The 16,654-nt window shown below is 43.8% G+C and overlaps 1 protein-coding gene across 1 annotated transcript in view; it reads left to right on the top strand.

Annotated features, from left to right (window-relative positions):
• Window positions 1-8,806: 8,806 nt before the first annotated feature.
• The window catches only part of LOC114067539 (probable G-protein coupled receptor 158), a gene marked incomplete at its 3' end in the record, with an annotated part of 101,648 nt that continues 93,800 nt past the window's right edge, over window positions 8,807-16,654 (top strand). Inside the window, exon 1 of the mRNA XM_027903069.1 lies at window positions 8,807-9,936. Within this exon, the coding sequence (XP_027758870.1) occupies window positions 9,065-9,936 (872 nt within the window). The remainder of the gene's footprint in view (window positions 9,937-16,654) is intronic.

Below are 16,654 nucleotides of genomic sequence, written 5' to 3'. Positions count from 1 at the left end.
TACCCCCGTCTGCCTTATTTCTTCATGTCATGCCTCCTTCTTCATCGCCAGAGGACTCCCAAGTCTGGATCAGCCTTACTGAGTTCCCACCCCAACAGTGCTGGGGCAAATGGCTGTGTAATGTCTTGTCTGCTGTCCTTGCTTTACAGGGTCTGTACGACGGCTGAAGATTTTCCCTAAAGGTTATCCAGCCATGTACCCTCTTGTCAATTAAAACTGCTTTTCTAAATCAAAATCATGGATGATTTGGAGCCTTGTACATATGACAGGAGGCTATATCATTATTTTCTTTTGTTCACTGTTCTACCTCCAACACTTTACCTTTCTCCTCCAGAGTGTAGTCTGGCTGACCTATAGTCAAGCAGAGCCTCTCTTTTTACAATACATTAAAAAAAGAGTCAGAAAAAAAGAAATTTTCTTGGCTCCACTTTCTCCTTCCCTCTCTGATATTGTTGGCATCACACTCACTGTTGACAGGAGTCTAAGTATCTATCATGTCTCACCTCTAGCTTTGCTGCTGAATGTGAAATGGGGCAGAAGGACAGGAATAGAGAGAGGGTAGTCTGTTTTCTTGGGTAAATCTTATTTTTTCCAAGAAGAAAAATAAAAAGTAGTATTTTTACAGAGAGTTTATTTTAAATATTTTATCAGCATGAAGACAAGGGCTGCCTCAAACCTCAAGGTCCACGATCAGTGGCTTCTGCTATTTGCTTCTTATTTCAAGTGGACAGCTCTGCATCAGATAGCAAAGCTGTTAAAAGACTCACTTAACAACACAGTATAAAGCAACCATTTCCAAACAGAACTTATTTTGAGATTGTGATTTAACTCTCAATTAATTCAAATTATTCCTCCCTTTGAAGTTTATTTTCATTAGCTGACATCTGCAAATTCTTAGAACAAAATGTAAGAGAATGTAGGTTTTTGTAACATTTTAATGGGAATTCTGGATTCTGCTTTCTGTATGTGAGGTGAGTGGGCAAATACTTATCTATATAAATTCACAGCATTTCATTGGTTTCAGTAAAGATATGCTAATCTACATCAGATGATGATTTGTTCTATTTTATGTAACTGAGAGCAAATGAAAGATGATTTCAGTCTTGAAATGTATTTGTAAAAAAAGTCATCGGTAGAATAATTGGGAGGGAGAATATTGCATCTAGACGTATAGCTAAATTCAAAGTAGTTACCATGCCATCATATTGTGGGTTACACCTTTGAAAGTTCAAAAAATGTTTACAACGCCCTAAATCCCTAAAGCAGCAAGGAGGAAAACAAGAGATAGCATTTTAGTGCTGTACAGACTGGATGAGGATAGGAGGGTAAATCTTCAGCAGAATAGTGTGCATTCATGATTTATTGCTTGATAACAAAATTACTATGAATTAACTATGAATCTTCTTGTCATAAGAGAACCCATAAGATAAACCCACCTTGTCTGTGCTCTTCTCCAGCAGATTATTCTTTGCTGATATTTCTGAAGGATGTATATTTAGTTGTTAAAAAGCACTGTATTTATTTGGATGCTCACTGTAATCAGCTAATTAATTAAGGTGCTCATAGGAAACTTAGCTACTTAATATAACATGTCCTGGTTGAGATTTGTTTTTCCTGATGCTTATAATGATTTTTAAACTTCACTTTTCAGGTGATTCCTCCTTTATCTTGTCTTAGCGCATTTATCTCGAGTTCATTTCTTTCCTGATCCATTCTGACCCTGACAAACTGCTGGACTGCTGTTGGGCTGTCTTCTCAAAGTTGTGGGTTTGAAACTCTCATTGAGAAGGGCCTCCATCTCTCACTTGTCATAGAAACGTTCTAGGCTCTGCTATTAATCCGAAGGTGAGCACTCCCACCACCTCTGCCTGTGCTTTAGCAAACATCCATTAATCTCTACCCAAATACATGACTTAGGTGGCTAAGGATAAGAAATATTTTTACCCTTTGAATGAATGCTTCTCTTGCTGCAGCTAAAACAGATTAACAGGGGAGTGAGCACTCTTCCATGTGTATCACTTCTCACCCAGGGACGGCTGAGGGTCTGCGCTCAGCTGCTCATTCTGCTGCAGGGACTGGAGATTCATGTTAGCTTTTAAGCTTCATAACATAGGGCCTGAAACACTAATATCTCCTTTTGGGTACAGCACTGAATCTTCTACCGTTATTAAGGGTGTTGCCCACTTGGTGTCCTTATTTAACATGTCATTTATACTGGAAATCAAGGGGAAGTGGGATTTACTCGATGAAGGCACCTTAGGTACTATGCTAGTCATTTATTCAAATTGCTGCACTCTACCTTTATTGCCACAGACATTTCTGGTTTACCTTTGTTTTAATTTCAAATAAAGAAATTCATGGAAAACAGCTCAGAGATCTGACTACTTTTGGTGCGTGTCCTGATCTGCAGTTTTGCTCTCCTTAATGCAAGTGTGTTACACTGTGTGTCCTTGCCACAGAGGCTGAAGGCACCACCAGCTCTCAGTATATGTGTGCAATGTTTCCAAACATTCAAATCACGTCCTAAAGTGCAAGCAGAATGGACTGTATTTGTATTGTATAAGGACTATATTTGAACCTGAACTTTGTCATCCCCTTATCTTTTCCTAACTCTGAATAAGCTAACAAAGCTTTTGAATAGTGTTTATTTAAAATGTAGAGTCTGCATCTGTGTATTAGATGCATTTGCATATCAGATACAAGTTCTCCATAAACAATCAGGAGTCAAAGTCATCAATATGTTTTCTGACAGACCGTTTTCTCCTAATCTAGAATAACATTTTCTGTTGGAGATGAGATCTTGTAAGCACATACCACCACTTGCTATTCCAAGTGTTCGGGAGGAAGCTTTTAAAGTTGGGGAAAAATCATGCTGTGTATTTTCATAAAAAGAGATAAAAGAGATTATAAAGAAACTAATGAAAAAGATATCACTAAAATATTTACAAAAGAATTCTTAAGCTCTTTTTAGTAATCATCTAGAAACAATAAATTTAGTAAAATCAGCCATTGTAGGATTGTCAATAAAACTCCACATGAAACAAACTGAATTTTCTTTTTTGACACATAACTGACCTCATGGACAGTGAAGAAGCAGTAGATATGGTGTATGTCTCCATCAGCAGCATTCACTATATACTTATCTTGAGGTTCTCATCAGTAAGGTAAGGAAATATTGTGTAGGTGGGTCTTGAGCGGGTAAGCAATTGCCTCTGAAGTAATTCTCAAAAAGTAAGTATCAGCTGTGTACTCTCAAGCCAGGAGGATGTTTCAAGTAGATTTCTGAAAAGTACTGATTTCAGATGACTTCTATTAAATAGGTTAATGAATGGACTGGATAAGGAAATAAAAGGCCATAACATTAGCAAACGACTACAAGAAACAAGGAGATAGTTAAAAACATTTTGAAAATGGAATAGGAATCAAAGATAATCTTGAAAAAATCAGAGATGGCCTAAAATCAGTAAGGTAAAATTCAGCAAAGGCAAGTGCACAGTACTACCCAGAGGTAGCAGAGCTCAAATCCTCAAATAAAAACAGATAATGAATAACTGGGAAGCAATATGTTTTGAAAGGTTATGAGGATTACTCAGCATTACAGACTTGAGTAGTGGTCAATACTATGATGAAGGTGAAAAAGCAGACAGATCTCAATGTGAGGTGTATTAACAGATAATTTTATACAGGCTGCAGAAGATGCATAGCAGGAGGCCTTGTCGGGGACACCTAGAAACAGGCTCTAACAGAAGGGATAGCCAAGAAGAGAACAGGAGGACCAACAACAGTTTTAGAAAGCAAAGCATAGCCTGCTAAGAAATTTGGTTAATTTAGCCCAGATAAAGAAAATAAGGAGTAAGTCAAAGTGGTCTTTTGCAGACAGTAGTTTATGTGCTCTGAGAAGGCGGCAAAGAAAAAAAGAAAGTAAAGAAGACTCTGAGTATATTACAGGATTCCCTTGCCCCACACTTGGTGCTAAGGTGATGAAACCTGGAAGACGGTAGTTTGGGTGGCTGTGGAGTGTACCTGGCTGGAAGTTCTCTGAGAGAAGGCAGGTAAACTCCTGCCAGAGACAGTCATGCTGTACGTAATCCTGCTGCAGTGCAGGAGTGCTCTACTGGATAAGTTCTGTCAGATTCCTTGAGTCCCAATGTTTCTAAGAAAATATCCAGTGGGTTGGAATTTCTCACTACAAGCGAACATTAATTGACAGGTAAACCTTTGCTACTTCTTCCATCCACTTCCAACTATGAACTTTAGTACTCTGCATTTTGACTATTTAATATTTCTTTTTTTTCCCCCCTGAAATATTTAGGTGGTGGTTTTAATTAATTTGTGAGAGGAAACAAGAGAACTAACAAAGCCTGGTTTCCAATGGATTTGTGTTCACTATTTCTCTCGTATTCTGCTGTAATAAACCCAGGATTTCTCCCAGTCCCTGTGCACTCTTTGCATAGTTTATGAAAGCCTCATGGCACTGTGTTCACTACCAACAGTACTTCCCACTCCCCTTGTCCTTTTGAGTTCCACCTCCCAGCCCCCTTGGCTGTTCCCTGGCTTTTGGGTAGGGAAGCTGCCCTGTATGCTCCAGCTGTTTTGGGGTATATTTATGCTCACTGGCTAATATGAGAGGCCAAATGAAAGACTGGAGAGACCATTTAATTGTTGAATTCACTCTGAAGGTTTTCCCTCAGCACATGAATGAATACGGGTTGCTTTCTTTGATCCATCTGTGACTTTCATAACACTTGCAGATGCTTGAAGACTGCTGTCAAACTTACCTGAAGTGAATTAATGGGATCAGAAATTATTGGCAGACAGAAGAGACTCATCAGACAGACAAAAATATCATTGCAAGAACATTATTTGTTTACATAATCAAGCTAAAAGTATTTTTATTTTGAGAATACTTTATTTTTCATGTGTTTTTAAATAGCACAAGCAATGATTTTGATAAAAATTTTGTTTGTTTTGTGAGAGAAATACAACACTTTGTAGTGTTTTAGCACTTAGTCCTGTGGAAACTCCATATTTCAGCTAAATACTCCAGAACAAATACTAATAAATAACTGAGTCTTTAAATACATTTCACAGCTATAACAGCCCTTCCTTCATTCCAGCTTGTTTTAATAATGCTGATTTTAATAATTCTGATGCTTCTAGCATTTCAAATAGTTCAGATAAACCAAGATCTTTTTGTATAGGCCTTATTTGAAGAAAGTAGGTTACGCTTACTCCAGTCTGTTAAAAACAGCTAACACTTTGCACTTCTATTTTTTCTACACTGTAATTAGACTCAGGTAGAGCTGACTTCTATCCTGATAGGTATAGAATCAAGTGAATCAAGACACTTCATGCACAAGTACATTGCATGCACCAATTGCAACAGTTGTAACAACTCAGAAATATTCAGGGCAATGGTCAGATGGCTCCTGATTCCTCGCCAGGGGATGGGTTGATGCAGCACCTCTGGCACAACTGAGGCAGAAGCATAGGAAACATTATTCATCCACAGTAATCTTGTATCTCAGGGACTCATCCATTTTTCCAAATCAATTTTCACATTGTCCTGGTCACAGATGAACAGATTTCTGACAGCTGATCACAAATGACAGTCCAGAACCACCAGCACATTTTAATACTAAATAAAAATACAAAGAACAAAGGTTCCTACACCTCTTCCAACCCTTAGTAAACTCACATAAATAAAATATTGGGTAATTTCTTTAATCTAGGAGGATGTTATCTTTCCATACTGCCAATTCCCTGGATCTGGGCAATTAATGGCAGGCTTTGGGTCCCTTAGCATAGTATTTACAAAGCTATAAGAAGCTGCAGATTTGCAGTGGCTTAAAATCTGTTTGTGTCTCATACTGAACCTGGCTGTACACAAGTAGCTGTTTGGGATCAGGTCTGAACTGACTGCAGGAGGAAGCCCTAAAGGATAACGAAAGCCTCTTTGAACCCTCTGTGATGCAGCTGTACAAGACTCAACAATGATCCTGGCTTCCTTAATGAGAAAGTCCTCCAGCTAACCTCTCATCCTCTCCCTCTGACTCGAAAGAAGTGGTGCAGAGAGCACAAACACAGAGCAGACCAATAAAATAGGAAAGAGAGACTTCTAATGCTTGACATTAAGGGAGAGACTTCCAGCAGCTGGAGCTGTGCACTAACCCATTTTGGCTCCTGGCAAACCTTTGGATTAAGAAGTACACTTCTGGGGTTATCAGTGAAGGACAAGAGGGTGGGGGATCAGTGGGTGCTACTGGAGAGGGGTATTTGGAAGGACTATGGGGCCATCGGGAAATAGAAGGGACTTACTATGCAAGTACATCAAGGGGATATTTGATTATCCTGAGAATGTGTGAATGTGGATATTTAGCAGGTCTAGTGCAATGTAGATAGGTATTAATAGTCAGGCTAGGGCAGGGGAAGCGAATTCTCAACAGGGAACATACATTCCCTTTAGAACATCCCTTGTCTGTCAATAAAGAGAATCAGCACAGGTACACCATTAAAAAAATGCTTGTTTATTTATGTTGCCATTGATATCTCCCCATGTAGCAGATCCCATCTTATCTTAGCTCAGTCCTGAGGGCTGCTGCTGTCAAAAGCCCTGGTTCTCTCTTATCCACAGTAAATGGTGCATCTTTAGGTATTTGCTCAGAGCAGATTCGGAAGCACAGATTCCCTGTGCTGTGCTAAACTGTAAATACCAGCTTCTGAGCTGCTCAGTATACACAGTTTCTAAATAATCTCACTGACTATTCACTTGAGGGAAAGTTCAGTAGAAGTAAATCATTCTTAGGCAGTGAATATCCTCTTCAATTGCATGCAACAAGAGGAAAAAAAGTATTTATAACTTTCTCTCTTATCCACATGAGATATTGTGATTATTAAAGGTGTCCATAGGCAAAAATAATGGGATAACATCATATGTTATATGTCCTAGGATAAATGTAATTTATATTTAGCTATGTTAGCGTGGCTATTCCATTAGATGTAGTTTCAAACATTTCTGAAATAAGATTACGCTTTAAGGAGCAGATATATTTTGTCAGTGGTTTAAAATTAGATTATATATTCTGCATGACTGAAATCTGTTCTTTATAGGATGTGCATGCACGTGTGTGTGTGTGTGTGTGTGAGGAAAAAAAAAAAAAGATCCTCTTTTACTACTCTCTTCATCTGCACTTTTGAGTTCCAAAATGGAATTTTATATTAAACGAGAATGGTATTAATTGCAGTTAGGAGATTTTGCTGTGGACCACCTTTTCTAAAATTCACTCTTTGCTAACTGCCTCCTGTCACAAACTCCTCATCCAACAGCAAGATACTGAGCAGATGAATACTCCTGCCAAAGAAAATGCACCAAGTTAAACACATGAGCAAATGCTTCGATAAACTAGATCCTTATCACGGGTCATGATGGCTTATCTGGAAAATCCCAACTACATCTTCTATGCACTTGTGTTATTCCAAGGCGGTTTTCCACAGAGCAGGAGGAAAGCCAGAGTGATCAGCCTCTGCTGCTTTGGCTCCACACAGGTGCTCTGCCGGTCAGTTGAAAGCCACTGGATTAAGGGCTTAGTTTTGAAAACAGCACTAGGAATTAGCACCTTGGAGTTAAAACACTAAAGGGAAACAGGAAGAAAAGATCATAGTTATATGAATGCAATCAGCCAGCCACTGTAGTTGCAGGGAGAGTGGCTCAGTGCCCGTTCCAGTGGGATGCGGGGCAGGTGAGGCAGGATGGGCAGGAGGGGCAGCCCATGCGAGGGGCCCGCGGGCCATGTGGATGTCCTGGATGTGGGCCCGGATATCTCACAAGGCGGAGTCGCCCATTCCCACCCAAACATCGTTTGGCGTTCCCTCAGCCAAACGCCTCCTTCCTCCCCCGGGGGCAGCCCAGGTGGGCCCACGCGTCCAGAGGGAAGCCGAAGAGCAATCCGCGTCCCCGCCACCCACCCCCAGCGCCGCTGGAGGCAACCTTGCCTTCCCCACGGCGGCACGCAGCCCTGACAGGCGGCAGCCCACGCTGCAGATCTCGCTGTAGCCGCCTTCCCCGGGCTTCTCCCGCTCCCCGCGGCGGAGGGAGGCGGAGGTATTTTGGGCACAGGCACCCCCTCCTCCGCTCGCCCCCGGAGCGGGGGCGCAGAGCGAGCGGCGCCGCCCCTCGCCCGGACACCAGGGGTCGCTGCCCCCCTCCGCGGGCAGCCCCGAGCGCGCCGCAGCCCCCGCGGCTTCCCCGTCCCCGACCCTGGGGAGAGCCGAGCGGTGCCGGCGGGTCGGGCGCCTCCCACGCCTCCGCCCCGCGCTGAGCTGGCGACAGGTAACGCGAGGTACCTCGACGCCTCTTTCTACGCCGGCAGCAGCGCCGCCTCCCCCAGCGCTGCACGGCGCCGTCCTCCTGCCCCGTGAGTGGTTGTCGGCTGACTGACAGGCGAGGTGGCCACATAGGGCGGCCGCTGCCTGGCGTACACCTATAAGGGCCGGCGGCGAGGGGCGCCGCGCGGTGCCCGTGGCGGAGCCGCCCGGAGAGCATCCTCCCACGGTCGGGTGTCCTCGCTCGGAGCGCCGAGCGCTGGCTCCCCCGCAGCAGCCCCGCCCGCCGACTCCCGCAGCAAGTGGCAGTCCCGCACCGCGGGCCCCCCTCTCCGGCAGCGGCGCCCGAAGGATGCGGAGCGGCGGGGCGCGGGCGGCGGCGGGGCGCCGCGGGGGGACCCGCCGCTGCGCTGGGCGCGGGCGCCGCCGCCCCTGCGCGATGCGCCGGGCTGCAGCAGCAGCAGCTCAGTGATCGCGGTGGCCGCGGCGGGAGGAGGCGCGGGCGGGCTCGGCGCTGCCGTCGCCGGAGGGGCTGCGCGCCGCTCCGCGCCGGCGGTGGGGCTGCGCGGCGCCCCGCGCTGGGGGAGGCGCGGGCGGAGCCGCCACAGGTGACTCGCGGGCCGGGGCCGCGTTCCGCCGCTCCGCCGCCCCTGCGCGTTCGCGCCCCTGCGCCGCGGCCGCCTGCGCGAAGCCCATCGTCAGCCGCCTCGCCGTGCCGGCGCTGCCGGCAGCACCGGAGGACATGGCTTTGCTCCGGCTTCTTCTCCTCCTGCTCCTCGCCCAGCGCGGACCGAGGGTTGCCGCCGGCCAAGGGCAGGCGGTGCGCGGCCGGGAGCGGGCGCTCGGAGGGACGCAGTCTATTTACAACCACATCAAGAGCCGGGAGCCTCCGCCGGCCCCGCGGAGCCGCTCTTCGGAGAGCACCATCTTGGCGCAGCGGCTCGCCCAGGAGGTGCCCCAGGACGTGGCCTCGTTCCTCTACACGGGCGACTCCCGGGAGTTGCGGCGAGCCAACTGCTCCGGGCGGTACGAGCTGGCCAGCCTCGCCGGCAAGTCGCGCTTCACCTCGCACCCCTCCCTGCACGGGGCCCTGGGCACCCTCACCCACGCCACCAACTTACTCAACATGATCCTCCAGAGCAATAAGTCGCGGGAGCAGAACTTGCAGGAGGACTTGGAGTGGTACCGCGCCTTGATCAGGAGCCTGCTGGAGGAGGACCCCAACATCTCCAGGGCAGCTATCACTTTCAGCACGGAGCCTTTCTCCTCCACTCCCCAGGTTTTCCTCCAGGCCAGCAGGCATGAGAGCCAGGTTCTCCTGCAGGACTTGTCCTCCTCAGCTCACCGACTGGCCAATGCTTCTGTGGAAACAGAGTGGTTCCACAGCTTGAAGCGCAAGTGGAGGCCACATCTGCACAGGAAGGTCTTAAACACGGGCCCCAAAACTTTGGAGAATAGCTGGAAGAGGCGGGAGAGCTTTGCTGCTGATAAGAACCACATCAGGTGGTCCTCACCATACCTGGAGTGTGAGAATGGGAATTACAAACCTGGCTGGCTAGTGACTCTCTCGGCGGCTTTCTATGGGCTGCGGCCAAACCTCATCCCCGAATTCAGGTAGGAGGAGTTCTGCTCGCTTTTTATTGACGAGGGAAGGTAGAGTGGGGGTTTGGTTCTGCCCCCCTGCTAAGGAAAGTAGTGCTGTGTCTGTGGAGTGACCTGATCAACCCCTGCCGCACGGGCTGCTCAGTCACACCGCAGGGCAACCTCAGGCCTTCCTGTTGAGCTGTACCTTCGCGTGCCTTAGAGAGCTGTTGCATACTAAGGGAATCGCTGTCATTTCCATCTGTAAGACAGTGTTTGCTTTACCTGCTCCCATGGAAGCAGATGCGCATGTGGGTTACGTTCCTGATGTGCCTGTGGTGGGGAGAGGAGAGCAGCAGTTGCTGGTTGAAGTTTATTTCTGCCTGCAAGAGGAAGATGTTTATTGAGGTATTATTTCTTAATATACTGTGTAATTAAACCTAACTTGACCGCAGCTATGATTTTAACCAGCTCAGAAACATCACCACTGTGCTGGTAAACTGCAATTTCTGGATTCCTGAGTGCATCCACTGTGGGGTGCTTGAGCTTGGTGAGTGGTCAGCACACTTGTAGGTAAATAAGTGATGGTGACGGCAGTTCTGTCGTAGTTCGTGTGGCTATAACCTGAACTGATAGTAGGAAAGCGTTCCTTGGAACACTCCTGGCTACGTGGCTGTGTAATTGGCACCTAGAATATGTAAAGATTTGCTTATTGTTTATTGCACCGGGCTGTGACTAGCAGAGGGGAAGATGTAAAAAGGCTCTTGTATCTTTGTATTTTGATAGCAGAGAGGTTTGCTCAAAGAATGAGAGGAACCTGTGGGGTACGAGAAGCCAGATTTTCCTGCTGGCGGTTCTGTGATGGGGTTCATAGGTAACTCTGCCCATTGGGGAATATCCACTGCCCAGAAGTAGCTGGCATTTGTCAGAGGATGAGAGAAGAACACAGAATTTACTTTGTGCTATGAGTTAGTAGTAGGTAAAAATAGATAAGAACACAGCAGACACTAAAGAGATTTTACCATACCTGGGTGATGAGGCAATAGTGTCTGTGAACACTGTTTTTCTTGGCTTAGTATGAAATCCAGTGGGATCAGAGTGATACAAATGCAGTCATGAATCCTTGGGCGGGGGGGCGGGGGGGGGGAGGGAATCTGTTGAATGGAGAGTGGCTGCTTATTTCTTGAATTGCTTTTTTTGCCTTGCAGTTTTCACGCTTATGGGGATGGTAGGGTTAAGGTAAAATGAGCTCATCTGTAGGCTGTTTGTTGCAGAATTCCTCTCGAGACCAAAACCCAAGAATAGGTCTACTGCAGAGCTTTTCTGGACCCTCGGGGGTGCAGAAAAGTTCAAGAAACTTCTCATAGGTCACTGATATGCGGTGTTTAACACTTGATGGACTTCAGGATGTTTGTGAAAGTTAATGTAGGCTGATATTCTCTTGTTGGGTACAGAGGTTCACAGAACCTGCAGAACCACCAGGCTGGAGGTGGGGTGGCAGCTATCTGAGAAGGTAAATTTTGATATAAAGCATGATTCAAAGAAGCTTCAATCTTGACTTCAATGAAGAGGAAATAAACCCGTGTCTAAAGCCTCAATCTCAGCTCTGTGCCAAGTTCCTGTGATGCCAGAAGACATCTCAGTGGTGTAGGTTTCTGCTGTGGTAGCTTTGGTGTGCAGGAAACACCAGGTCCCTTTTTGGAGTAACTCTGGCCAACCAAGGCAACCAGTAGATGTCCTCCTGGATGCAGTAAGAGCACTGCCTTCCCTGCCTCACCTTCCCAGCCTCTGTTTGCCACGTGAGAGTCACTTCAGTTGAAGAAATAGAATAACCTATTACAAGTCTGATACTTCAAAGGGCATCCATTGAGCTCATCTGAGCTTGGAGAACCACTTCTTATTTAGGAGATCTTGAGATGGAGTATGCTGTGGAAATTCTAAGTGTTGTATCGCTGCTATACCCAATAGTTAGGACGAAACTAACAAAGTTTTGTTGTATCGATAGAGAGATGAGTTGGTAAGCATTTCTAAGAAAATGGGTCTGTATGTTTTTTGTAACTATTAAAGAAGCAGGTGGAAGAAGTACATTTATAAATACACACATGCACATGTTCTGCCAAGGCTAAATGATAGTTCCTGTGTTCCTAGTTTGAGATACATTAAATGAAAGATGGGCTTCTAATACAAACTTTTTTTTTTTTTGGCATACGGAGAAAGTAACTTTATAGCTGCATAGGAAATACTACACACAAAATCTTCTAAGATTTGTGGTTTGTCTTAATATTTGCATAATGTTTTCTATACTTGATAGGTACATGGCCTCAGAGTGAGTTTTTAAAAGGAAAAATGGTTCCAAGTATGAGCAAGAAATAGAAAAATGTAAAATGTAATGTAGTTACTGGAAAATTAGTGTGAATCACTGTAAGGTGCCTCTTGAAATAATTTTATTTCTCCTCACCACCAGTCTTTGACTAACACAATATTTTGCCTTTAAATTCCTGTTTAAGGCCTGTATGATGAGGCAGTATCATCTTTTGAAAAAGCTACGTTGGTTCTCCAAACAAAGTATCTTTGAACCATCTGTTAGGAAGATGTTAATGCGTTAGTTAACATGCTCCTTCCATTTAATAATCTAATATGAGGTTGTTAATGGTAATTTAGTGCATGCTACTTTAATATTATTCTAGCTGTTTGTGGACTCTCTTGGCTCGTGTTAGGTTTATGGCATGGTACATGAGGGTAAGAGATGATCAGATTACAGAAAGAAAAGCCAATGCTCCTTCTTCTTGATGTCTCTTTGGCAGCAACAGATGGTATGTCATGTGGTGTAGCAATGGAAAGAGTTTAACAAAGGCAATACTGATAATTACTACTGGGTATGTTCAATACATGCTACTACTGCAGTGCTGTTGTCAATGGCATTCTGAAGGTGCAGCAAAAAGCAACAAGCTTTGCTCTTCACATTGTGAAGGGTTACAGTACTTTATGCTGGAGGATGCGAGTGTTACAGGCCGGGGGGGCTCTTGCAAACAGCTTGCTGTGTTCAGTTTCGCCTCCCTCCTTACCAAGAGGTTGCTGCCAAACTGTCCATAGGGAAGCCTAAGGAGCGAATATGAGTGTTTAAGTTGTCTTGCCAAGGCTAACACTGTAGGCCAAGACTGAGATGAAATAGGAACCAAAGACAACTTGGTTGTGCTGATAAATGTACCAGAAGCTGTTTAGGCCTGGTGGAACCACATTAGCCCAGTACAGTGCTAAGTTAGCAGTGCTGGCTGGCTGTAGCTTCTTAGCAGTGCTTGCTGGTGTTTTGTTGTCTGCATTTGCTGGTCCTTGGGCCACCCAAAGTGTAGAGAGAACATTACTAGCTGCTTACAAGATGCAGTGCAAGCTCTCATTCAGAAGTGAGGATCCACAGAGACTAGAAGTAATCACTTGATGTTAACCATCTCTTCTCCTTTCTTAAGCCCAGACTGATGCAGTTAGCAGCTGAAATTCACCATCTAATGTGCCTAATTACTCCTCAGCTGTAGTACTGCAGAGGGTAGAACACGGTAGCATCTGTCACATATCTTCTGTGACCCTCCTCTGCTACTGCCTATCATACAATGAGAATGAACAATGTTTCATGGCACATGATGATCAAATTGGCCTCTTTGCAGCCCTGCTGAGAAAATGGAAAGGTGTGAGAAGCTGCATGTTCTCTGAATTTTGCTTGGTCCCTGGAGAGGAAGTGGGAGGTTTTCATTGCTTCAGCAATCTTGGAGATGACTTCTCGAGCTGGAAGAAAGATGACCAAGTAGGCAGCCACTAAGAATATACAAATTAAAAAACAAAAGTCCTTCTAGATCACTGAATCAGTCCTCTGCTGTTACAAGCCCACTCGATGTAATCAGTTGACAAATCTCCATCTTAAAGTAGGTGGGCTTCCCTCTGGACAACCTGATGGTTGCATAGCTTCTGGTTTCTGGTCTGAATTTATTCACAGTCAGTTCTCATGCATTTATTCTGGTCCAGAACTGCTTTTTATCAGACATAGCACTCTTTGCTGATGTTTACTGCCCTGACTTATTTATAGGCAACAGTCCCTTCTCCACCTTTGTTTACTACACTACATAAACTGGTTTTCTTCAGGCTCCTTTTATAAGCTCTCTGTTGCCATGGCCCTTCTTCTCAAGTCTTATTCCAGTATTTCCTGAACATGGTTAGTCAGATTCATGTGCAGTGTTTCAGCCTTGTGCAATGACATCAATTGTCCCCAAATTCTGATTAATGAATTGCTGCTTTTGCAGTTCAAAATGTTCTCGTGTGTGCTCTTTTCATTTTCTTTAGTGTCATCTTGTAATGTGTCAACATTTTGGGAACTGGTCATTGGTCTTGCACTATTTCCTGTCTAGTAGGAAATACTGTCTTCAGGATACAAGGGCATTGGCTTTCCCCCCCCCCCTTCCACTGTGCTCTGGCAAGTTTTACACCAAATCCAGGACAGTATTTGCTATCTTTTTTTTAAGGACTTTGCAGAGAATTCAATGAAATAATGTCTGTTTTGGCAGAAAGGTACTTAGCAAGCTGAGAATTTTTTTTTTTTTTTAATTTTTATTTTATTTTGAATGGTGTCATGTTCTGGAGCATTTACAGATAACTTCATTTTGAAGTTTGGCCAGATCAGGTGTTGCATCTTAAAATTTTCTGTCCTCCAGAAGTTTGCTGCTTCTCTCAATTGTTTGGAAGGTATTCCTTGGTGCAAAGATAACCTTTATTGCACAGTTAAATTGAACTGTTTCTTCCCTAAAGGCAGTGTAATGTGGTGATTTCCACTGTACTATTAACAATTACTTGGACTACTCCGTTCTTAGGCTATAATGAAACTCTTGGTTAAGGAAACATTACTGAAGACAGATTAAACCATGGAGGTAGAAGTATATATGACAAATATGTAATTTCTTAGGGATTGTACATGATTTCATATACCGCTAAATATTTCACAGCTATTAAATTGCTTGGTAAAAAAAACCCAAATGTAGACATGAAGTTGTAAAAATTAGTAATTTTTTTTTTTTAAACATGGTTTAATTTCTTCCTCTAGCCCCTTTTTTTTTTTTAGTTTTCCCCCAGTCTTTCTTTAGTCTCAGTACTGAGCCAGGAAAGAAAATTCATTTTAACTGTTTAAGGGGACTTTTTTTTGGTGACATCATACATTAGTTGTATAATCTAGAAAATACTTTAAAATAGTGAGCTTGACATTTTTAACATGTCCTGGCCCTTACCGTGATTGAATGTGTGGCTGGATTTAGAACAGGTTTTAAAAATGAAAAAGAATAATTTATTTCCTAGAACTTCTGAAAGTCTTGGATTTATATTCCTGAAAAGTTAGAACAAAGAAACTTCTTATGATTTACTGTCTGCTTGTAGAAACCCCCAGTATGCTTTAAGTATGCTCTAAGCAATCAATTATGTCTCTGCTGGCATTTTTCATATGAGGTCACAGATAGGGATAGAAAATTGGATGGTGATGAAACACAGGAAAGGAACAATAAGTAGGGATTTCTCTTTTTAGAAACACGATTCAGCTTTCTTCAGTACTGGAGAAACAGAAGCGGGTCTTTGAAGAAAGAAGTTAAATATGGCCATGGGAGCGTTGAAACACGTACTGCATAAATGTCCACAGTTATGTAGCACATGTGAAGGTGCAAAAAAAGGAACTATTTTTTTTGGTCAAACTGCTGTTTGACTGTTTCCAACTCCTCTGTTCTCTATCCTTGTCCCCCTTGGGCAAGACTTCCAGCACAGTAGGTTATCAAAGCTCTTTTGAAGGGGATGGACATGTGGCAGTCAGTCCTTATTTAGATCCATCTATTCTGTTTGTGAATGTGGGCTGAGATAGAGAAATGTTCCTGAAGGTAAGAAAAAAAGCATTGCTGTGTTGGGTCAGATGAACGGCTTACCTAGCCCTCGATCCAAAAGCAGCTTCTGGCAGGTACATAAGTAAAAATGTAAGAGCAGTGGAAGTGCTGAGTTCTCCTATCATGGTTATATCCAATTTACCAATAATAAGCAATAAAAATAAATTGGTTTTCAGACTCTTTCTGAATCAGTGTTGATAGTAAGTATGGGTTAAACTGATCTTCATGATTCTAATTTGCTTTTTAATACACTTTTGTCTTCTGCAATGTAGTTTGGTGTTGTATTCCATAATATATTTATATATCCCATGGTATGTATATAGTATGGCTTCCATAACTTTCTGTTTCTAAATTTGCTGCGTGAATCTAAAACTGTTGGGACATCCCAGATTCTTGAATGAATGCTTTCCAAAGTGTTTTCTTTATTATATTTTCTCTGTGTCAGCCAGATTTAGTTGTGGGTTATATCAAATGTTTTTATTGCCTGCAGCCTTTGTCAATGGCCACCCATTTGTGATCAGCTGTGAAAGTGCCAAACAAAGAAGGGATAGTTGTGATGCCCAGCTTGTTAACTGTCCTGCATTGTGGAAGCTGACTTTTGTTACATTGATGCTTTCAAGAGTGATGAAAATAACTTTTTTGGCAAAAGCTGTCTTCACTCTGAGCAGTCTTTATATCTTAGTTGTGTGTTGACCTTAGAGGTTCAACTTCAGCTTTCATGTTTCTGATGTATTCGAAGTGTTTTTAATTAGTAGAGCCTATACTTTTAACATGCTGGTTCCAAAAGATGTCTTTTGGTTTGTCTTACGTTCTTGTAATTTATATTATGTTCCTTGCCCAGGTTTATGCCT

This window comes from Empidonax traillii, unplaced genomic scaffold (genome assembly GCF_003031625.1).
Source record: "Empidonax traillii isolate 1590-97213 ecotype Southwest subspecies unplaced genomic scaffold, ASM303162v1 scaffold928:size235608, whole genome shotgun sequence".
Lineage (NCBI taxonomy): Eukaryota > Metazoa > Chordata > Aves > Passeriformes > Tyrannidae > Empidonax > Empidonax traillii.
Note: the sequence above shows the minus strand (reverse complement) of the source record. Positions and strands in the feature narration are given on the sequence as shown.